General features: G+C 40.1%; 1 protein-coding gene across 3 annotated transcripts; it reads right to left on the bottom strand.

The window, feature by feature from the left end:
- Positions 1–5273: 5273 nt before the first annotated feature.
- On the bottom strand, positions 5274–24312 carry INTS12 (integrator complex subunit 12). 3 transcript variants are annotated; one of them, XM_040598268.1, is made up of 7 exons: positions 24187–24312; positions 17468–17631; positions 15312–15464; positions 14574–14761; positions 10600–10759; positions 8550–8702; positions 5274–6233 (listed from the first exon to the last, which is right to left on the bottom strand). In XM_040598268.1, the coding sequence occupies exons 2-7, from the start codon at positions 17621–17623 to the stop codon at positions 5652–5654; spliced, it is 1392 nt and encodes a 463-aa protein (XP_040454202.1). In that variant the 5' UTR covers positions 17624–17631; positions 24187–24312; the 3' UTR covers positions 5274–5651. The 3 variants fall into 3 exon arrangements, with proteins under 3 accessions (XP_040454202.1, XP_040454210.1, XP_040454218.1); XM_040598276.1 differs by lacking the exon at positions 24187–24312 and adding an exon at positions 24094–24180; XM_040598284.1 differs by lacking the exon at positions 24187–24312 and adding an exon at positions 19224–23781.
- Between the last annotated feature and the right edge of the window lie 10 nt (positions 24313–24322).

Here is a 24322-nt window from a genome sequence, read left to right as displayed (position 1 = left end):
AGGAAACAGGCAGTTGCCTCAGGTAAAACGCTGCATTTCTAGCATGCATCCTAGCTTATCTATCAATATATTTTGTCAAACACTATGAAAATACTGAGTAGATCTCAAAATACACTTCAAGTTTCCCCATGCAGCTTAGTCCTGTTCTTTTCTAGCTGCTCCTGAGGCTGTGACCATTATTTACTGCTGCATCCAGCCAGAGGTCTGTCACGAGTTGTAGTAGATAAAAGCCTGTGTTACTAAAGTAAATTACAGAACTTTGCGTTAGATCTTTCCTTAGATCCAGGTATCGCCAGCACCCCCTAACCCAGCCAGAAGGAGGACTCATGGAACCAGAGTAACCTATTGTTTTAAATTACCAAGGGTATCAGAATTTGGGCATCAATGAAAAAATGTATTTAAGTGGAAGTAAAACATTACCATACTAATTTATAAGACAGATAAGGAAAGTCAAGTAAGTATTTTTATAGTAAATCCCAGAGCAGTATGGTTTGGGGATAGAAAAACCACAGGACTATTTTCCAGTTATTTTTTCTAAATATGAGGTACGCTTCTCATAAATCAGAAGGGCCTTTCTTCTTTCTTCCCTATACTAGATTCCTTCCCCTGACATGCAAATTCAGTCAAACAATCCTGTAGAACAGAGTCCTTTCCTGAAAATACAGTTGTTAATTCCATCCTAACTATAACTTCAAAGCAGAAAGCAACTGTTCCCTTCAACCTACTGTTTTGCAGCAGTGCCTACCTTACATATTCAACTAAACAACTGATTTAGAAGACCAGGTCTGTGCTGTAAATCCTTCCTGATATAATACTTCAAAGAATCACAATCCTAACTGACATTTTTTTTACCAACAGAAAGAGACTTTGTTTCATTTAGGAAGCTGGGAAATTTACAGTGGAAAAAGTCTTTTGGCGTTACAAATTGCAGCTCTTTTGCAGATTTTGCTAACACAGTAATATCAGCAAGTCCAGCTAGACTTGGCTTTATTAGAAGGAAAAAAACAGGCACATATAAAAGGTATAGTATGAGTTATTTTCTTCTAAATGATTAGGGGATAACCTACAGTCAACCTCTGCCAGTTACAGATGTAAAAACATCAGGATATACTTGAATCAAGTCTCAGAGGTATTTTAAATGGCACTAGCTACCACAATTTAAAAACAAAGGTGAACTTTTTCTGCTTTGTTCACCCCATACATGGTACCTAAAGTAACCTGCACAGTTCCTATGTAAGATCCTGAACCCTCTCAAGCAAAACTCTATGTATATTCATCAGAGGCAAGATAAAGGCAGCTAGCACCTTGAACCTTCCTGTGGGAGCAGGTTTTACCTACTAGAGTGAACACTTTACATAGGAATGCTCTAGCATTAAAAGAATCTATCTTCACATTCTACTTCATGGCATTAGCAACATTCTGATTAACATTCAGGAAGAAAATATGCCTTCTGTTTGCTAATGGAAACTGCTGCAGTGTCTTTTCCTACTATACCACCATTCAAAACCTTTTGTGCTAGAGAGGAAGAAGGATGGGCTGATCATAAAGCAATAAAAGTTGTGGATTCCTCCTCCTCATGCTGTTATTTTTATATCGTCCTGGAAGCTGCAGGCACTACAAAGACAAAGGCTTTCTTTTTTTCCTCCGCAGGAAGTAAGAGTTGAAAAAGTATGCAAATTCTCCAGGTAGCTGAGGCAATCCTGAGTAAATGAAACTATTCTTTTAGATGCTTAAGAAACCTTAGCCTAAATCTTAATTGGGGAGAACAGAGAGATGTGGGAAATAGGTGATGTATCAGCTTTACACATGCTTAAAATACAGGATGGCTAAGAAAAGCTGTAGCTTTCACCTACCTATGAAAGTCTGTGTGGTAGGCTGAGCTTAGCTGGATGCCAGGTGCCCACCAAAGCCACTCGCTATCACTCCCCCTCCTCAACTGGACATGGTGGAGAGAAAATAAGATACAAGTCTCATGGGTCAAGGTAAGGACAGGGAGAGATCATTCACCACTTACCACTGTGGGCAAAAGAAACTCAACTTAAGGAAAGTTAATTTATTACCAGAGCAGGATAACGAGAAAATAAGAACCAAATCTTAAAAACACCTTCCTTCCACCCCTCCCTTCTTCCCAGGTTTAACCTTCCTCCTGATTTTCTCTACCTGCTCCTCCCAGCAGTGCAGGGAAACAGGGAATGGGGGCTGCGGTCAGATCATCACATGTCTCTGCTGCTCCTTCCTCCTCACACTCTTCCCCTGCTCCAGCATGGGATCCCTTCCATGGGAGACAGCTCTCCATGAACTTCTCCAACACGAGTCCTTCCCCCTTCATGAACTGCTCCAGCTGTGCAGTCCTTCAGGAACAGACTGCTCCAACGTAGGTCCCCCCCAGGGGCACATGTCCTGCCAGCAAACCTGATCCAGCACAGGGTCCTCTCTCCACAGGTCCTGCCAGGAACCTGCTTAAATATGCTATCACAGAGGCACTACCACTGTCACTGCTGGGCTTGGCCTTGGCCAGCGGTGGGTCCACACTGGAGCCAACTGGCATTAGCTCCATCTGACACAGGGGAAGCTTCTAGCAGCTTCTCACAGAAGCCACCCCTGTAGCCCCCCTGCTATCAAAACCTCGCCACACAAACATAATAGAGTCTAAGCTGATTTCATGTTTAAAAATGCTACGTTCACCACAGAAGAAATGGAGAGAGGATTGCAGACTGCTGGTCACAGACAGCAAGAGTCAAGATAATTTTCTAGCGCTCAGCCTGAGCCAGTTCTTGTGAGTCAAACAACCTGGAGCAGCTGGAACAAAGAGAGGGATCACAAGCTGTGAAGAACAGCTCAGGGGTGCAAGTGGAGAGCTGAAAGACCTGATACTTTCTCAACTACCTGTCTTAGTCATGGTGGCAAGCATAACCTATGGGTGGCTGGGACAGATTTGAAGGACTATAACAGAACCCAGCAGGATACATGGAAATAGCTCGAGGGGCACTTGCGGTTGCAAGAGCTAGGTCTAGTCAGGAAAACGTCACAGATGCCTCCACAGGAAGCTCCTGAGAGGCAGTCACAGCGCCTACAAACTTCCTTTGTAACAGCATCTGGGCTAAACGCAAGACTGCCGGGGCTGGAGAGGGCTTGTGTTCTGCAAAGCGAAGACAGACAAAGCTGATCCCACACAAGGGCCCGAAAGTGGGAATTTAATGTATTCAGCTTGAACAATACCCACACATACAAATTCCTCTTTCTCCTCCCTGCCCCCATTCAAGCTCATTATATCATTAGCACTTAGGCAGAGGACCCAAGATGCCAGTAGGATACAAATCACCTTGGACACTACTGATGCCTCAATGCACCTGTGTCCTGGCACTGCTTCTCTCTTGTAATAATCCCATGGAATCTGCTTCATTTGCTCCTGGAACTGAGACACTAGCACAGATACACCAGTTCCCATAAAAGCAAAACACGAACGCTCATTTTCACACAGGGCTAAAGGAATATATTAATCTCTCTGAGCAGTCCTTCCTATTTGAAAGTCTATGCTATTACAAATACTGTAACAGCTAACATACCTTACATCAGTATTTCAGACACTTGCAAATCCACAAGGGAACTAGTAGAGGAGGAAAAAAGGAAGTCTGTGAGTTGAGGAGAAAGGAAGACAGTTTCTGAATATTTCTACCCCCTGCCCAAATCAAACAAACCCTTCATCCCATGGATGCTATGGGAGGGACAGTGGTGTATTAGGATCCCAGTTCTGGGTTACATAGATCCTAATACTTGGCCTCCCAAGTTCCAGAGCCTGGCCTTTGTACCTTCAGACACTGTTGGCAGGCTAGCCAACCTGAAATCCAAGCAGGGAGCTTGCTACAGGTCTTAGATTAATATGAATCTGACACTGTGCCACATCAGAATTGGTGAGGTGATCTGTAATTTTTTCCTCCAATTACAACTCAAGGGATAAAACAGGTACCATAATACAGCTGGTTAATATGAGTCTCCTAGCATTTCTTTGTGAATGTATTTTTGCAGCCAGGAGACTGGAATTAGCTTCCTATAAGCTTAAGACTCTTCTAAATCTCTAACATGTCCTGGCCCTTCTCTCCAGATTGCTTCTGGAAATCTACCTCTTCTTCCCAGGATTCAACCCATCTACATACCAGCCTTGAAAGATCCAATGCCCATATCCAGTTAGAAGTTCTGCAACACTTGCTAGTAAATTCAAATACAGGGTCTTCCAGCAGATTTGGGAAAGCACGCATGAGCAGAGTGTTCCATCTAAAACACAAATCACTGGGGGGACATGGAAAGAAACTTCTAGAATATACAGAATCCATTTGCTACTTTGAGTATCATGAAGGAAGACATGCACATATTTCCGTTTCTATCTCCTACAGAAATTGCTGGAACAGGTTTTCCAACTGATTTCAAAACTTACATATTTTTTAAAAAGCAACAACTCCCTCTCCTTAGAAACTAACCAACAGGGCTAGAAAAGCGTTTTTATCTATCTGAAGTATTCAACAGTGACCAACACTATCACTAACTACTAAAGAGATTTCTGCCTTTGTATGAGAAAACAGAAATTTTAGGTAATTGTACAGGCTATGGTAGAACATAGACCAGAGGCTTAATTTTCCAAGACAAGTTGGCAGGCAATACTACATTGACACATGCAAGGCTTGTAAATTTTGTAGAAATACTTAACAGCATGGAATATTTAGGTAAACAAAAAGTCTTCTGTGTTTCAGGTGTGTCAGAAAGAAAGCTAACTTATTGACACCTAAGACAATTCCCTTAATTTTCTTCTATTTTTCCCCTCTCTCACATCATCAGAACAATGTTGTTTAATTGGATTGGTTTTTAAAGAAAATATATGCTGCCTACCACTTATTTTCTATTCATATAGAACAGGACAATATTAAAGTTCTCTACAAATTAAGAAAGCTTGGAAACACTGTTTTGGCTCTCTTCCACTCTTCTTACAGTTTAGAGGCCATTTATCTTCTGCCAATATTCTTCTCTCCTCCTTCAAAGAATTACAACAAAACGACCCATGAAGTTTCTCACTGTATAAAATCAAAACAGGACGCTTAAAATTCTCACTTTAAATAGAGTATGCAGTTAATTTTTGAAAGTGTTTAAATGAAAATCTATTTTTTCCCTAAGGAACTGTATAATTTAGGATAAACTTCATTAACTCTGCACAATATAGACAATGCTGAACAGCTGAAGCATTTTAAGTATTGGAAAATGGGGTGAAAGAAAAGCGGCAATGATTTCCCAGATTACTAATACTTTTATTAATAATGTTTAAGAATGACAGTTTCAGTAAGTTAAACTTATTAAGTATCCACATAGATCTGTGGTTTTTTTCTAGTCCAAAATACCCAACTTTTACAATTTCAAGTTTCAGTGCTTTGAGATAAAAAACAGGAGCATATAATAGCTAATTCCTCCAACATATTCAATTTATAGATTTGCAAAGTCAGAAGGAATACTAGGATTATCAAAGTTTGAGCTCCTGTATAACATCAGTTCTGGGCTTCCCTGATTTAACTACTGTTTCAGTCCAGTAACCAGGGGATTTTCTTTAAGAAAAACACCAACGCTGCTGTTTCACAGAACACAACTAACAAAATTAGCAAGCAGCCATACTACTTCTTGAGTTTCTTTTGAGCAGCCTTCTTCTTGACCATTTGTAGCCTTTTCATAGCATTGAGCTGAGATTCCTGAGAAGTTGGACCTTTTAAGGAGGTTGACTGATTACCAGTATCTGCTGTGGTTTTGTTTGCGCTGCCACCACTGTTACCTGCAGTCCCACTGTTGCCATTCCCACTGCTCACCTGGCTGCTGGTGCTCGGCACAGTACTGCTGGGACTAGGAAGACCTACTTTGCTGACATTGTCGCTGCTTACCGAACGACTAAGGGTGGTTTTCCCCAGTGTCAGAGGTGGAGGAGGTTTCAGCTGAACAGGGTTTGTGCTGTTGTTGGCAGAAGCTATTTTTGACCCGAGTCCTGTTTTGGAAGTTGCCAGCCCTGACAAACCCACAGGTTTCTGGTTACTTGAAGAAGCTGCAGGTTTCCCACTGGCGTTCTGTGCCGTTGATCCCAATTTGGCAGTTGATGGATTGGCAGAGGAAGTTTTAGCTGCAAAAGCAGCCCATCCTGTAAGGCCACTGGTTGCTGAAGAGGAAACACTTGTACTGGCCGAGTTCCCCGAAATTGCTGCCGAGGTCTAAAATAAATAAAGCATTCTTAGTATAGTAGCATCTATTTGTGTAATACATCACAGCAAGAATAGGTCAAGCCTCTGTTTCAGTTCTTTTCCCAGAAACACCCAGTGAGCACTATTTTATTGTTGGTCACTACAGTTAAAAGTATTAACAAGAAAAGGAAAGGATGGCAGATGCATCCGACTTAATTTCCCAGTCACAAAAATCCAATATTACCTACTCTTCCCCTTCCTCTACACAGCTAGCAGGCTACCATATGGCACTGTGATCCCCACATAAAGTCCAAATGATGGTTTACCTGAAGTAACTATAAAAAGCTTGGATTTGTGAAGCATAAAAAAAGGAAGGCAAGCTACCACCTTTTCTTGTTTACCGTCATTACCCAGTGTCACTTTTTGACAAGATGACAGATGCTCAGACAAAAGTCAGACATCGAGCAATTAAGTACTGCATTTTTTTACAGTCTTCTGGTCAAAATAGCAGTGTCGAAACTTTTTCCTTTCCTTCCCTACACTCCTCTTGATTCTTACCAGCACGTACCACAGGCACAATTAGAAAAAAAAGAAAAAAATAACTGGACTTCTTTCCTGTAGTCTTCCCATTTAGGTACTGCAAGAGACAAACATACTGCAGACACGGTTCTCTCTGCTATACATATTAACTGCAGTTCCCACACTTTAAACCCTACAATCTGCAGTTTTCAGATGGGGATAACACACACGTTGAATTCCTAAACCAGAGTTAGTTCTATGAAATGGCATAGTCAAAATGGATATTAAAACCCTCTATTCAAGTAATAAACTTCTATAATATATCCAGACAGTTTCTAAACAGTAAAGATGATGGATGAAATTTGGCCTCACAAACCTGTTTAGGCACATAAATAACTTTGCTAAGGTGAAAAAAGTTATTCACAAGTTTAAGTGCTTGAGCAATAGCCGTGATATTATTCATAACTGTTTGCATCCAGGCAGAGCAAAGGCAAACAGAACTTTGAGCACATGAATAATTGCTTTGATTCTGAGTTAAAGACGTGTTTTCCCAGGTAAGGGTCACGCTTTGTTAGACTACTATGTTATTTGTTATGCTGTTTCTGGTTTACCACCTTTGCCCAACTTGTGACAACATTTATTTAATAACCTGGAGAACAGAATCAGAAACATGAGGCAACATACATAAAGCAGCAGTAGCTTCCTAAATTAGATCTCAAAGTCAGCTAGAGTTTCCATATTATAGAATCATCTAAGCGGCAAAAGACCCTCAAGATCATAGAGTCCAACTGTTAACCCAGCACTGCCAAGTCCACTATTATCACTAGTATGTTTCTTGACCACAGAGAGCAAATCATATCTTTTATACAATTCATAGAATCAGAATGGTTTGGGTTAGAAAGGATCTTAAAGACCATGCAGTCCCAACCCCCCTGCCATGGGCAGGGACACCTTCCACTAGACCAGGTTGCTCAGAGCCCCATCCAGCCTGGCCCTGAACACTGCCAGGGATGGGGCATCCACAGCTGCTCTGGGCAACCTGTTCCAGGGCCTCACCACCCTCACAGTAAAGAATTTCTTCCTAGTATATAACTTGAATCTATCCTCTTTCAGTTTTAAACTGTTATCCCTCACCCTATCAGTACATACTCCGATAAAAAGTCCCTCTCCATCTTTCCTGTAGCCCCTTTTAGGTACTAGAAAGCTACATAAGCTCTCCCCAGAGCCCTCTCTATTCCAGGCTAAGCAACCCCAACTCTCTCAGCCTGTCCTCACAAGAGAGGTGCTCCAGTCCTCTCACTATCTTTGTGGCCCTCCTCTGGACCTGCTTGAGCAGGTTCAAGTCTTTCTTATGCTAGGGGTCCCAGACCTGCACACAGTACTCCAGGTTAGGTCTCAGGAAAGCAGAGTAGAGGGGGGAGTATCACCTCCCTCAACCTGCTGCTCACGCTTCTTTTGATGCAGCCCAGGATGCGACTGGCTTTCTGGGTTGTTAGTGCACATTTATGAGGATTTATACTTGTGTAAAATATAATTTAAAAAAAATACCTGTAGAGTAAATTCTGTTCTCTCCCTTGTAACATAACAACACAGTCAAGAGCTGGACGCTTTAGGGACTTACAGTTTAATTGAGTTCCCCCCTCCCCCCCCCTCTTTTAGTGCTAAGGCAAAATCATAATGCTACGGTACTACTCAGTACACATAACACAGCGGACTACTTTCATTCATCGTTCTTGTGATAAAAGATTGGTCTAATTGGAAAAAAAAAAAAAAAATCTATGCAAGTGAAATGTAAACCCTCCCACTGGAAAATTTAAACTACATTACCTTGACTTCTGTTCTCTTGAATGCTAGAAAAGTTGGTGGTGTCTCAGGTTTTAACTTAATTTCTGGCTTCTTGACCAATGGATCTTTCACAGCTGGTGCAACAGAAACCACTGCAGGAGCTGGTTTTTGAGGTGGTTTTTGTGTCTTCTGAGCCTGTTTAAGTAGTAGGAAAAACCCCCCCAAATTAGTTATGGGCCCTATAACATCGACTGTTCTGACTTAACAAAAAGTGTGAGCATTATCAGATTGCAATCTAGCCTTTAAAATCCTAAGCTGAATGGTGCCTGAGAAATAAGGTAAACAGGGATGTGGATGAGTGCTGAGTATGGTACTGGGGACAGAGTCCAACCAAAAAACATACTGAATAGGACTTGCTATTTCAGCGTGAAAAGAGCAGCAGTGTTAACACTTAGGGAATAGGAAAGCACTGGGCCTTTACAGAAATAAGGTAAAGACAGATGAGCTTAAGGAAGACAGGGACATTATCCAGCAATACTGGGATGCAGGCTGCAAGAATCTGCTAAGTGGCAGGTAAAATGGTAGAATTTATGCCAAAACAAAAAAAAGGAAGGGCATATTGAAGGTAAACGTTGAGCAGCCACAATGGCTATCCTGTTCAGTAACTGACCTCGGGCAAACACTCCACCAAGGTCAAAGGCCTGAGGATCATCAGAATAATCATGTATTTCAGTCAGTGATGGTAACTCCTAGGCCAGGATCTTACATTGCCTTCTTCCCTTGTTTCTTAGTAGAGCCATTTCGATGGATAACAACTTGCTAAGTTATCATAGAACAGTTCCAAAATAGAACACATTTTCTGCTGTATAAAAGGGTTTGATTTTAAGATGTCAGATAACTAATGGTTAATATTTCATGCATCTAAAGATGCTAACTTTCACGTTTGTTTCTCATAATGAGATGAGTGGGATCCCTGTGGTATCAGGAATAATTAGGCTGTTTAGTCAAGAAATTAACATGCAGATCAATCAAAATAAAGGGATTTTTTCCTGGAATGTGCTATCCTCAGCTTACTGTCAAGCTTGAGAACACTCAGCATTTAAGATCTGGACTGAAATTTGCAGCCTTGTCTTAGAGGAAAACAACCAGTCATGTCCAAGCCTGAGAAGAAAACCAAAACTGTAAGGCTATTTGGTAGACACATACTAAAAATTGAGTATCACCTGAAAGCAGTTCAACTGCTGCTTACCAAGTAGGAAGTAAGGCTGTTTCCCTCTTCACTTAACTTCTGCTTTTTAAGTTTTGTTTAAGAAGCACTTTACAGAATTGTCCTGGTTTTGGCTGGGATAAAGTTAATTTTCTTCCTAGTAGGTGGTACAGGGCTGTGGTTTGGATTTAATACGAGAATAACGTTGATAACACACTGATGTTTTAGTTGTTGCTAAGGGATGCTTACCCAAGCCAAGGACTTTTCAGTTGCCCATACCCTGCAGGTGAGGAAGCTCTGCACAAGAAGCTGGGAGGGAGCAGAGCCAGGGCAGCTGACCAGAACTAGCCAAAGGGATATTCCGTACCACAGAACATCATGCTCAGTGATGATCAGCTGGGAGAGTTGGCTGGGAGGTGCTGATTGCTGCTGAGGGACTGGCTGGGCATCAGTCAGCAGGTGGTGAGCAACTGCATTGTGAATCACTTGTCTTTCTTGGGTTTTATTTCTCTCTCTCTTTTTGTTGTCTCCCTTTTCATTACAAACATACTATTATATTTTATTTCATTTCAATTATTAAACTGTTCTTATCTCAACCCATGGGTTTTACCTTTTTCCAATTCTCCTCCCCATCCCACCAGGGAGGGCAGAGGTGAGAGAGCAGCTGTGTGGTTCTTAGTTGCTGGCTTAGGTTAAACTGCGACAAGAATACTCTTTGAGATGCTACATTAAAAACCACAACTGCATCAAAAGGAGCATTGTTGAGAAAAATCATTCTCCAACATGCTTCCAAAGATTTCTGCAACTCATAAAATACTCTCATGTATTAGAAATAGTCTGCTGTATTCAAACAACGCTCATACAAGACAACGAACTGACTCCTACCATTCTCTTCATCTGCCTGGTACAGCGGGCACAATACCATACAAGTCGAGGATCATTCACTTCCTTGTCTGTCACCTGAGGCTTATGGCAATCTTGGTGGTAGAGATTATGGCACTCCTGACACTCCACTAGCTGATTCCCAGAAATAACTGTCATTTGCCTGCAGAGCAAATAGTTAAGAACAGATTATGGGAGGAAGCACTTAAAGGATTATCCAATTGTTGCAAATTTTGCAAGGCTTAAGACAAAAACGAAAAATATTTTTCTTTCACATATATTTTCTACCTGTGGCAAATGAAATATATTCCTTTTCTTTCTATATGAGGTCTTCCTAACAAATATTTTAGAATTTTTGTATTTTTTAAAGGTAATTTCTTTCAAGAAAATGTAACACTTCTATACTGTTAAGCATATGTATATGACACTTTTGATTTCCCAGTTGGATTTTTATATTAGAAATGTCTCACCTGCTTTGCTTCAGCTGGGCATTTTATGGATACTTCACTGTATACTAATTATGAATTCCTCATTATATTAGCATATGAAGGCCTAGTCTACGTTTGGATAATTTTGCTGTAAGCTGTACAGCAATACAGGTCAAGAACAAATAATTTCTCAGTGACAAGCCTGTAAGAATGCTTTCTGCCACAGGACTTAAAAGCATCATCATCCAAGCTGTATATTACTTTAAAGATGTCTTATTAGCCATCATTTTGGCTCCTACTACACAGACAGACACTTGGAATTCGAGATAATACCAAAATAATGGAAAGATGGAATAGAAAGCATTAACTGTGCAGTCCTGCCTTGAAGCAAACACGTAAGCTGGTGATGAGGACTTAATTTTGCGTGGGCCTCTGGTGAAAGTAATCACGCTGTATAAATGACAAATTAGTGATATACACGTGACAGAGTATGTCTGTGAATTAGCCAAATACCATTTTCCTAATGATTTCTTCCTTTAGATGACAAATCAAGCTATTTAATTGCTAAGCTGCTTTTGCTCATATCCCCAAGGAGCAGGTAGCCAGGTAACCATGGAAACTCTATTTGTAGATGGGTGGGGAAAGGTAATCCCTTATTTCTTTATATAACAGGAAAATGAAGTCTGATGGTATTGCCCATATGGATACTAGAACATTTTCTAAGAAAGATTTCTCTTTTAAATGGGCTATTTAAAAAACGAGGGAGAAATCTTTCTGAAATTCCAGAGCCCATTATTTTAGATGCAGGACATTTCAGAAGTAATTTTGTTAGTTTGTTATTCCTAAATAAACTGGGTCGGAACAAAGCAGTGATGTTTCAACCCCATGTCTCAAGGTGGGGAGAATTACCCTATTTTAAAATTGCAAAGAACAACTACAGGCTGATTAAAAACCCATGAATCCTCATGCCCTGAAACAAGTTAAATGAGAGTTAGTTTCAAATTATATGATAACCAAGAATGATTTTTTACCTTCAGAAAACAAACAAAAAGGTATTCATAAAAAATAAGGTTGCTCTTTCAAAACCAGGCTTTTAAAAAGACATTTTTGTTTGCTTTTTGAGAGACAGAGTTCACTATCATCTGCAAACTGTATGTAGTATTTCTTCTTCATATAACTGAGGAGCCATATAACTGGTGAGTTTTGTTTTTTCTAAGATCTGCAGGTACCTAAGAGGGTGAAGGTCTTTTAATACTACCTCTCTCCTTATGCCTAACTTGGTATAAAAGAACAAGAAGAAAAACACCACAGGCATCAATGTTCAATACTCCTAATCACTATGAAAATATATTTGACACTTGGCAAATCTTGAAGAAACATTTCATATCTCTATCTCAGTTTTTACATCTCTAAAGAAGGAATAGTTCATATTCAAATGCACCTTTTTGCATTTGTGAACCCACAGACGGGTTCTTTGAAACTTGTCTTCTTAAGCAATATAAATGTAAACACTTTGGCTGTGAATCCCATCTACTCTGCAATTGGACATTGTATTTTTATTCACAATTGAGTTATTAAAAATGTAATTTTCTAAATACGATTCATACTTGAGTTATTTTACAGAGTATCCAGGGCTTTTGTATTTCATATGTACTGGGATGTTGTTATTTCGGCTCAAGATAGCCAACCCAAAGAAGGGTCCACATGATGAAAGCTGAGTAGCAAGTAAGCAATCTAACCGATGTGTTGCTTTCAGAAAGTCTGAAGCACAAGTACTCTGAGAAACACCCTGTCCAGCATGCACTGGAGATCCAAGAACCACCCAACATCAGTTCCATCAGGTTTCACGTAAAATGAAAGCAGATCCTTTGCATTGGGTGACTGTTGCCACCCCCTCTCTATGGCTTGTTTCTTTCCCTGCTGTGCTTCTCCCTCCCCCTGGCATCAGCTTAATGAGAGCTATTTTAGTTAGCTGGGAAAGATGCATCTTTTGGAACAGCACTATGAGTTTGTGGCCATGACTAGCTAGAAGCAACACCTTCAGCAGCCAGGTTAAACATCAATTGTGGAACGGCTAATGAAACCACATACCTGGCCTAATGCTTTTCAAAGCAAAGTCTGGGCCACACTAAGCACAGCAGTTGTACTTTCTTTCTGGACTTCGCAGGCATTTACCATTATGTCTTCCTTTGCCAGGGAAGATGCAGAATTAATAATCCACAGCAGCTCAAGACTGTCTAAACAAAACTTCTCTTTATCCCCTCCTGCAAATAAAGTTAATACCATACTGGTTTTACTAGCATTTTAACATGCTGGTGAACAAGGCTTTGCCTGTTTAGGAGACAGAAAAAATGGAATTTGCAGGAAGGAAGGTAAAATTGAAATATTTATTTCCTACTGCAAATGTTTTTAACTGTTCTTCCTTTTTCAATGTCTACAATGAGAAATTAAACATTTGAGCTAACACATAGGAATGCAACATGAAATCTCATCAGTCCACAACTGGTTACCAGTATAATTAGATGTAACCATGGAAATTTATCCTTCATAGACTGGAGACACCTCACCTGCACAACAGGAACAACCACAGAAACAACTGAAGAACAAAGTTATAAAGCACAGTTTCCCAACTGACTTGAGCTGAGCTAAAACACAAACTGCTACCAAAAGGCCAGTTCCATCTTCCTCTCTGTCCTGGCTCTACATTCCTGCATCACACAGGTGCCACCATATCCATTTATACTAAGCTGACTGTAAGCTAAACCTACTGAAAATTCCAAGCAGGGACCTAATCCAGAAGCTGATTCAGCTGATCACAAACCTGGGTGGGCCATACACCCCCTAAACAGGACAGGGAAGGAGGTACAACTGGGAGAGCCAAACTGTTCCTTGTGGCAGCACTGGGGACTTAGAAGGATATCAATCATCTGTGAAACAAAATCCTGATTCAACTGATTTGATCCCAGGGTGTATATTCAAAAGCGTATTTTATACTTCTGTTAACTTTAAATGTATTGCTAGCAGAATGTTACTAGGATCCAATTTTAGAGCCCTTACTGAAAAGTAAAAAGAACCTGCTTTGACTGCAAGATGTATTTGTACTGTTAATGGAGAAAGCATGGCTATATGTAAAAACTAATGTCAAAAGATTATGAAAAGAGGAGAAACCCATACAGATCTCCTAATAATGCCATTTAAAAACATTTTCAGAAGAGAAATTATTTTTTTAAAAATGCTTATCATTAGCCGTTAGTATTTTAACTTGTTTTCCAATAATTAAAAATCAGTATTTGCCACGATAGGTTTTGCATCATGTCTACTTTTATTATTTTTCACTTGCCCTTTTTTCAAGTAGAAAAGTTAGTTTTCTCATTAAAGGTCCATTTTTAAGAAACCATTCTGATTCAAGAAGGATGCTTAAATATATTATTAATTTTGGATATGTGCTTAAGTGATTTCCAGAACAAAAACTACAGGAAGCATTAACTCTATAGTACACAAAAAACAGAAAGGTAACTACACAATTGCAATGAAGCAATGCTGACTTACCTGCAAACAACACAGGCTAATCCCATTTCCATAGCAAAGTCATCAGCACTGGTTTCCTCAAAGCTAGATAAATCAGGCATGGATAAATCCTTGCTTGTCTGAACTGTAATAGGAGAGGAACGAGCCTCTTGCTTCTCTAGTCTGGGCTTCTTTGGTGCATCGACTCCTTCAGCGGTATCCCCTTTTATCTATTATACACACACATTCAGAATATGTGAAAATGCAAAAATCTAATGGATATTATTAAAATGAGAAAGTGACCAGAACAACTGGGTTAGCAGTATAAGGTGGTATACTTTACACAACATACACACGATATATTTTCCTTAGATACATATTTTCTTCAAAATATTTATGAACTAGAAGGTCAAGTCTACTTTTGCACTTCACAAAATCCTTGAAAAAGGTTTGGGAATCCCACATTGCAGCTTGCTACATTGTAGTAACCTCTTATTATCAGGATATTTAAAACAGAATCACAAAATGGTTTGAGTTGGAAGGGACCTTTAATGGTCATCTAGTCCACGCCCCTTGCAACTAGCAGGGAAAACAATCATAGAATAATTGTAACAAGACTTTTGTTGGATTGCATAAATGGCAACATGATGGATAATGCAGATCACAGGCTATGCACCATTAGATGAGTGAACTTACACAGGTTAAAAAGGACAGCTTTTGTCTAAAACGTCTTCAAGTCTATTAAGCAAGTTATTCCATCAGAAAACAAGAATGACTTACTTTATCAGCAGATCTCTTTTCTGTTTCTTTTTTCACCTTTTCTGATGCAGTGGGCTTGCCATTGTTGTTGCCAGAAGGCAAAGCAGAAGAAGCTTTAGGTTCTTGCTTACTGGAAATAGGTTTGGTAACAGATACTTTTGGTTGCTCTGCTTCCTAAAAACAGAAACAAAAGTTGAGGGCAAAACCTACACGTAAGTTACTTTTTAGTTTACAGTTAGTCAGATAAAAGGATAGGCAAACAGAATGTCATACAACATCTATTGTCTACATACACACTTTTTTTTTAAAACTTTTCTTTAATATTTTTGTAAAACACCGATGAATTACTGTGCTTAAGCTGCAGTCAATTATTAAAACCTTCCCTTACCACTCTCCTTCCAGAGAAAAAGGTGCTTCTTTTCCAAAGACAGATCCTTTTTGGAACTTTAATTAAAAAGGAAAACTTTTGTTTTTAAAATTCAAAGAGATAATGAACACACATTTTCAGATAGTTCTGAGGACAAAATTCAATGTAAGCTGAAAACATAAGTTGACATCTGATATCACCAGATGTCAAAACTTCATTCCTTCATGGAGAAAAATATTGACTTCTGCTTAATCTCAGTCCACATTCAACAATCAGATTAATAAATTTAGATCTCAACAGAAATCAATAATTCTTGTTAATGACACATTAGTGTCAGCAACAGGTAACAAGCAAGTGAGTCTGTAAATGAGTGACTAATCACACCAATGTGCACGAGCAAGGCACCCCCCACCTCCTCCAAGCTTGGTAAGAAGGCAGTAATTCTTTGCTGTATACGGGGACAGGTCCTGAGCCCTTAGCTTGTCCCCCCCCCCCCCCCCCCGCCCCAAGTTTGCTGACTTCCTGTTGCATCCAAAGTAAAAAATGGATTTCCTCATTTCCCTGACTGTGGCAATCCTGTGCTCTATACTCTGTTCTTGGATTTCATGGTCAACCACAAATTACTCCTGCAACCTGAGAATCAAGGAAAGGAATTCTGAACTTTGCAGTCCAGCTGACACTGGAGACACAGTGAAAAGAGGAGAACAGATTTCTTCCTCTGGCCCAAGCCTCAGTCTCACCTGAGGGCAGGTGACTACCAGCTCAGATTTGGCTTCACAAGCCTCTTTGCAACTATTATTCGGCACTCTGCTTCCTCTTTAAACCACGAACCAATGCTTCTTTGAGCTCTGACATAGAGGGAACCTAAGAGTTTTGAGACCAGTGTTAGAGGGAACTGCAGCTTAAGTTTCAGGGAGTTAACAATTTGAATAGAAAGGAGTAAGACCACACAGTGCGAACATGATGTATGCTGTAGCAGTAATAGTGCCTTTTAGCTATTCGGAACCATGTACATGTAGAAATGAAATATTACTAATGTATCAGCATACAGACCATCATTAAAACATACCAGGCTGACATCCAGGCATCCTAGGGGAGAACACTACCTCATTATCCATATGGCAGTATGTAGAAATATGAGGATGTCCCCACTTGGTTATTTCCATACACTAATCTGAGATTCAAATATTCTCTCTAGCAGGTGTTTAGTGATTTTCAGTAGATGAAAGATAATGTTTGTCCATTGGACGGTAACAGTTTCAGCCTGCAAATCATTTCTGCTTTGAAGCATTTGGTGTTTTTCATTTTCATATATCATCATCAATAGAATTTTGAGAACAGAGATCCAGAATTATCAGTAAACTGCTTGTTTTATGTGTAGCAAAAATAACCTGCATTTTAAGGACCTTTTAGCTCTTCTAAAGACCCTTTAACTGGAGAAATACATAATTTTGATTTCACCTTAGAGAGCATGTATGACAGCTTACAAATAAAATACCAAAAACAATATAAAAGTGAATACAAAAGGTACTATTACAAAGTCATGACGCTTGCAATATAGTGTTGAATATTTCTTTCAGAGGTCTTGCTACATCAACAAGGTAAAAATATTTTTTCCATTAATTTCAATTAATTAAACAGATTATGTTACATAAGAGAGCAATGATAAATATGAACATTCCATGATTACTTTTTTTTTTTCCTCATCTTCAGATTATCTTCTAATTTTTCAGCTATAAAAGACAAACTAGGAGTAGCAGGAGCTTTAAAAAGGCATACAAAAATGACCCATACTCTCCAAAACCAATACCTTCTGAGATGGACGATAGCTTGAGTCAGTTCCTCTGGCCAAAGACTCATCAAGAAGTGCTTTCAGCTTTTCAGCAGAGTCCTTACTCTTTGAATGCAAGAAGCCCAGGGCTTTCAGAAAAATGGGATCAAGCTCCAAGTTCACCGTAGCAGCCATTGTGGTATCTTTGGAGGGAGGCAATTAAAAAAAAAAAAAAAAAAAAAAAAAAAAAAAAAAAAAAAAGAAAACCAATGACAACTTTCTTCATATGGAGCATAACTCAAACAGCATGTGGTTATCTTGTAAGATTTTTTTTTAAATGGAATGATATTAAATAAAATCAAGGAAGATACGTGAATTAATTATCATCATTAGAAGATGACTGATTGTGAACCTCAGAGCTGCAGAACTTGAATTTGGCTTTACATCTGAAATTATATCAAATTCATTCTTCAGCATATCTGACGTTCAGAAACTAAACTCATCATACTTACATAAATGGAACAAATATTCCATATATACATAATATTGAAAAGTATTGAAAATAAGTGTAAATTTCATGAAAACTAATTACTACCCTTCTCATTTTCTGCATAGTGATTTCTATCTCACTGCTCATTTAAGAAGAAAAATCTCTTACTTGTAGAAAAATTAACTTCTGAAACTTCTGAAAAGAACAGCTCATTTGTAACACACCATGTAAAAGATAAAACAGCTAGTATATGATTTTATATATGTTAAAATTCTGAAAAAATAAATTGTCCATTTTTAAATTTAGCTGAAACAGTGAAAAAAATTATAACCCAGATTGTGAGTTATCCAAGCCGCCTTGTGATACTCTAGGTTTTCACGTCAAGTAATGACTCTCCAGAACTCTAAAATACCACAGTGTCAATGCAAATGGAATAAAGTGAGGAAAAGGTTAGAACACAATTTAAAAAAAAAAAAAGTTTGTTTCATGGCAATACATTCCTGCACTCTGGAGCCTTTTCTGTTAATTTCATTAACAAAAGCTCTAAGGAACTGCATTTATCTTGGAAATCATCTCTACAAAGTTAGATAGCTCTCCAACTTAATCAGTAATTAACAATTACTAATTTAAGAAATAACATGGGAAGGCAAGTGTCCTGCTCTTCTCCAAAATATATGAGAAGTGGTATTGTTAATAGTCCCTTCAAATCTCATTCGAAACACAGGATGTTTTATTTTTTTTTTATACAGTAATCCAAAAGACATTCTTGAAAAAGCTTTCATCAGTTCTGCTCAAAAGCACTGCCTGGACAGCTTTTCTAGCTGGAGCTTCCAAGGTTTTGTCTGATGAATTCCTTTTGATATTCAAGGCAGTGAACTTTTACCTCTCTGGCCAAAACACCAGCAGTGGCAGCCTGCTCCCTCAACACTTGCCTAGAAGTCTCCAGGAACCTTTATCTCATGCTGAGCTTTCACGAGACACTAGAGAATTGCTTGACTGAGATCATCAAGGAGTTTGACATACAGTAGACTTCATAGGGATTTTATCAATGGACCCAGCAGAGAGTTAAGAATCCTCTTCAACAGCCTCTTCTCTCTTCCTTAATCTTTGCCACTTGTCAAATCATTTTCTGGTGGCCACAGAACTTCTGCTAGTAAGTACTACACACCAGTTACTCTGCTTTTTCACTGATCAAGCAGACTGCAGTGCAAGCCCCATCCAGGCAATTCAGTTTCTCTCTGAAGTTTACAAAAAGTGAATTCAATGTGCATGGAAAGCACATACCTTCTTTTTTTATGCATCTACCTCTAATAAATTTTCAGGCTGCTCCCGAGTTGTGGGAGTAGATTCTCTCTTCCATGTCTTTGTTCTGTGAATATGCTTTCCAAGTTTCAGTACCATGTAATCTTAAATTAGGACTCTGCTAAGGCCTCTGTTGAATGGAAACTGTAGAATTAAAACACTAATTTCAGAAATTTGCAGTAATTCCTTGTTAAAAAATCCTTTCAAGCTCTTTTCTGAGGCTTCTTCTAGGAACATATACTTGTGTACGTAAGGAACAAGTAGCCTCAACAGTCATTAGCAGCCAATGCAGGATGCCTGTAGTATTTACAGAACAAGTGCAAGCATACCAATTCTGTTTTCATCTTTCTGAAGGTATCACTTCCCAGATTTATTTCCAGCTTTGGCTTTTTAAAGACATCTATTGAAAAGGAACAGTTAAACCCCAAATTTCAAAAGGTTTCTCAGTATTTATTCTTTCACATGCATATGAAATTGCAGCAATACTTTCTCTGTTCTCAAGCATAAATTATGTCATAGGCTACTGTGATTATAACTAACATATGACAAGAAATTTCTCATGAGAAGGAAGAGAACTAGGCTTATTAAACGGTTCAAGTATGCTCAGTTTAGAAACGTATTTTCAAATTAAAAAAATATCTATTTGAAATTTAAAGAAGGTAAGTATATTTAATGGAAAGATGAATACATCAATAGCTGTCTTAAATAGCATCATCTGAAGAAAGTAAATTGATAGAATATGCTCACATAGCCTTCACACAGACTAACACCAATAACTGACCTGGGCCAAAAGGCAAATTATTGGTTTTGGTAGTGGCCTTTTCCAGATGTTTACAGACCAGAACAGTGGTTTGATACTTATAAACTTAAGATCCAATTACATTCGCTCATGTTTTCATTCACACTACTCCTCTGGTGGTGAAGTCAGCATACAGCAATTTGATAACCTTGGAACAAGTGTTTTAACAGTGATTGCAGAAGTTATTCTGCATATTCCTTGACTTCCTTGTTGAAGTTGAATCTTTGTACAGAAAATAATTCAAATGTTGTTCAGGAAAAAGAAATAGGAAAAAAGTGAGTATGACACTGTCTTTTGTGTAGCCATTTGATAACACAGCTGTGAGATTAGAGGGCTGTGTTATAATCCTTGAACCCAGAGCACAGCTGGTTTTGCACAAAGCAGTAACTGAAGAGAACATGCAGGCAACTTGTGCAGCAGGGACAGGAACTCAAGCACACTGTCTTGCAACTAAGCATTAACCCGTTAGCCCTTAAAGCACCTTTCTCAGCTTAGGTCTCTGACACTTCTTCACTATTGTGCAAGAACTGTGCGGTGATATATAGACAAGATCAAATATAAGGTAACAAAAAGTACCTGAGATAATATTAAAAATCCTACAATGGGAAGTCATGGAGTAACCTCCCAATGCAGACTAAGTGGTTTAAATCCTTGTGGGAAAAAAACTTTAATAGATTATTATTCTTAAAACATCAAAGAATGTTGAGTCTCTCATTTCTTGAGCATACTGTTGTCTTCTGCCAAATACATACAATCTTAATTGAGTAGTGTACAGAATATGTAGTCTTTCAATTTAACAGACTTACTAGATTTCCAGGATATAAGAGCCCCTTTAATTTATTTGCCAGTTATTATTCTGCATGCCTCTACATTTATTACCTTACTCATCATAATTTTAAGTTAAATGGATCTACTTACATAGCATTTTCAGATATGGTCATATATTCATCTGTTTCTGAACTCCTATTTCTATTATTTTCTGAGACAGGTGTACAAATAGAAGATATTTTTCCAGAAAAGTGCACATCTTCAATTTATACTGCAATGCTATTATCAAACCCATTCTTTACAAAAATTCAGCAATACTTTTATTTTTCACTGTCAGCGATGATTAAAAGGACTTTCAGTCACATATCTTTTTCAGCTACCTTCAACATCTGCAGCAGTTAACTTAAAACCCAGTAACATGAATCAATAGCACAGAATTCCTTCCAATGCATTGCATAGTATTCATCAATAACTAATTTCACTCGTCACTGTAATATCAATTCATCTCGCTGCTCACCACCCCCCCACCCCTGCCTTGGATTCTTCTGTTCCTCAGGATTTCCTTTCTTCCTGACTAATCTAATAACTGTGACAGTGGCAAATTTTGCTTATTTACCAATAATGACTTTTCCAGATCATTTTCAGTTTTAATGTAAGTCTTAAAAAGGATAAAGGAAAATGTTAAAAGCAGGAAAACTAAACTCCTATGTTTAATTTTTGTTTCAGTATCTTAATCAGGACCTGATTTGTGACAACACAATTCCTCAGTTATCTCCCATGAGGGGTATTTCAAAACTCACACACTTTAGTAGTCTGGACAACTGTATTAATCAGGACAATTGTATTAATCAGATCTTAATTAATTGACATCTTCTCCAAAGAATTTTAGAAGACTGGAGTAAAAGAATCTTCTGCTATGGAATTACTAGTACTGGTATCCTTCATTTTACATTCTATTCTACAACATATTTTATGCTGTACTTTTACATTAATATTTCAATCAATATCACAGTAACCTGTTGATCCAAAATATCAAAGATCATATTATTGACCTGTATTTGCTGTTTTCTACTCCTCACAAACAGTACACTATTTAAGAATCACTGCATTTGGAAAAGATCCCAGGTGGTCACCCTGTGCAACCTCCCACGCAAAGCAAAGTCAACAATGAATTCAGACCAGCTTGGCCAGGACTTTTCCAGATGGATCTTGAAAACCTCCAAAGACAGGAATGTGACAGAACCTCGGGGCAACCTGTTCCAATGCCTAACTGTCCTGATTTCCTTACTTCAAACTGTAAGTTACAACTTGTGCTGCAACTTGTTCCCCTGCAGTGCACCTGAGTAAAGAGACTGGCTTTATCTTCTCAATAATCTTCTCTTAGGCACAGAAAGACTTCCATTAGGTCCCCCTAAACCCATGGCAGATGACATACAACACTCTCCCTTCAACTTCAGACCTAGTTATTTTGCCACAAGAGGACAAGCCCGCTGGTCAGGCATGATTTATCCTTGGTAGATCCCAAAGTGGCTATCCCCAGGCATAACCTGCTCCTTATGCCTGCAAATTACATCCTCCATGCTCTTTCCACAGGTGGAAGGACTGAGGCTGATCAGTCTGCAGGTCTCTGAATTGTCCTTCTTGCCCTTTTTGAAGATTAACTGAGATTTTCCTTTCTCCAGTCTTCAGGGATCTCCCCAGATCTCATGGCCATTCAAAGATTACAGAGTAGCTTTGTGAAGACATTACCAGCTCTCAGCGCCCTTGAATGCAGTCCACCTGGGTCCATGAACTTGTCAGGTAAACAATCCCTGCTTCAATCCTCTTCCACACCTTATAGTTCTTCCTCTCCTTGAACTCTGCCTTGTGGCAAAAGGCGTGGAAGACGTTATTGGTGAAGTCTGAGGCAAAGATGACATTGACTATCTCACCCTTATCTGTGTCTGCTGTCACTTACACACCTGTCCTGCTCAGCAGCAGCACCATACTTTCCTTGTGAATCCTTTTCCTGATAAACGGCATCTCATTACGATTAGCATCTCTTGCTAGTTTGAGATCTAGCTTAGCTTTGGCTTTCCTAACACCATCCCCACATGCCCGGGCAATATTTCTATATTCCTCCTTTGCAGTTTGTGTTTCCGCTTCTACCCCCAGCATATGCATTGGAGCTCTGTCATGAGCTCCCTGTTTAGCCAAACCCTTTTCCTGTTACATTTGCCTTACCTTTCCACAAAATGTTTTTGTTCTCATGAATAGCTGTATTGCCACAAAAATCAGTTTTATAAAAAACATTTATCCAAGTAGATGAGATTATCGTACCTATGCAATTGAGATATACTAATCACTGCTACCATCAGGCTTCAATGTTCTGCAAAAATGAACCTGAAGATGCTGTTTAAACATATGTCACTGCCCACAGGTTTGTGACTGATAAACTGATTGTACCTCCGTTAACGTTTTCACCTTTCCCCAATTCAATGCCTACCGAAATTTATCAGGTTTACAATTCCCTAGATATCATCCTCCTGCTGATTTCTTGGTGAAAGGGTAGCTGAACTCCAATTAAAATGCTGAACTCCAATTAAAATCGTGTTTCTGAACCAGTTATGCCAAAGCCATGACCCAATCCCTCACAACACACTCGCTGCTAATTTCTCCCTGACGTTCCCTTTAAGAATGAAGGAAAGGCCTCTCATCTGAAAGTAACTCTTTAAAAACAAGTGTTTAGAAGAATAAAACGCCACCATCTTTTAATGAAAAGATATCCTATACCGCGGTCGACAGCTACGTGCCCTGTGTTAACGAGGCATCGCCTCTATTTGCCTGGTCTGTTCCTTCAAACCGCTGCCCCAGCCGCGGGCCAGGGCTGCTGCCTTAGAGCCGCGCCCGGGGCCGGTCTCTGTCCCCACGGAGGGGCTGAACCTCCCCGCTCCGTTACGGCGGTAACAACCGCGTCCGCTCCCAGCGAAGCCAAACGCCACAGCCGCCGCCTCACCCCCCGACGCCCGAGAGCCGGCCGGGCACCCCCGCACGGCCCAGCGCCCCGAGGCGGGAACCACCCGCCAAGCCGGACACCACAGCCTCCCGCCCCAGCAGCGTCCGCAACGCGGCTGCGGGGAACCCCCGCACCCGTTACCGCCCTGGCCCCATCCCCTCAAGGCCGCGCGTGTGCCCAGGAGGGACCGTCCCTTCAGACGCCGGCAGGAGCGGCGCCAGCACCCGCGGGGCCAACGCGGCCGCCTCCCCACCTGCCCAGCACCACCCGGGCCCGCCCGACGCCACAGCGAAACGCCACGTTCACCTCACCCCGGGACCAGCGGTAACGAACGCCAATCGGGCGTGAGGGCTCGCCTCTTCCTCCACCCAGCTCCCCCCCGGAGCCACCCACCCCGCTCTTACCGGGGAGGACTGCCCGGAGCCAGGTCCGCCGCTGCGCCGGTCCCCCCGCGCAACCAGGGCCCGAAGGCGGACGTTCCGGGAGCGCGGCCGGCGCTATAGGCGGGGGAAGTGTGCGGGCCGGGCCAGGGCCCGCTGG

This window comes from Falco naumanni, chromosome 1, assembly GCF_017639655.2.
Source record: "Falco naumanni isolate bFalNau1 chromosome 1, bFalNau1.pat, whole genome shotgun sequence".
NCBI classification, from domain to species: Eukaryota; Metazoa; Chordata; class Aves; order Falconiformes; family Falconidae; genus Falco; species Falco naumanni.
The sequence above is the reverse complement of the archived record's forward strand: the minus strand, read 5'-3'. Positions and strand labels throughout refer to the sequence as shown.

Bases quoted from the DNA above. Each gene is read 5' to 3' on its own strand.
- INTS12 (XM_040598268.1), bottom strand. From the start codon at position 17,623: ATGGCTGCTACGGTGAACTTGGAGCTTGATCCCATTTTTCTGAAAGCC. The intron at 10,760-14,573 runs GTAAGTCAGCAT...TTTGCTCTGCAG, and splicing joins TTAGCCTGTGTTGTTTGCAG to GCAAATGACAGTTATTTCTG. The intron at 6,234-8,549 runs GTAATGTAGTTT...TATTTATTTTAG, and splicing joins TCAAGAGAACAGAAGTCAAG to ACCTCGGCAGCAATTTCGGG.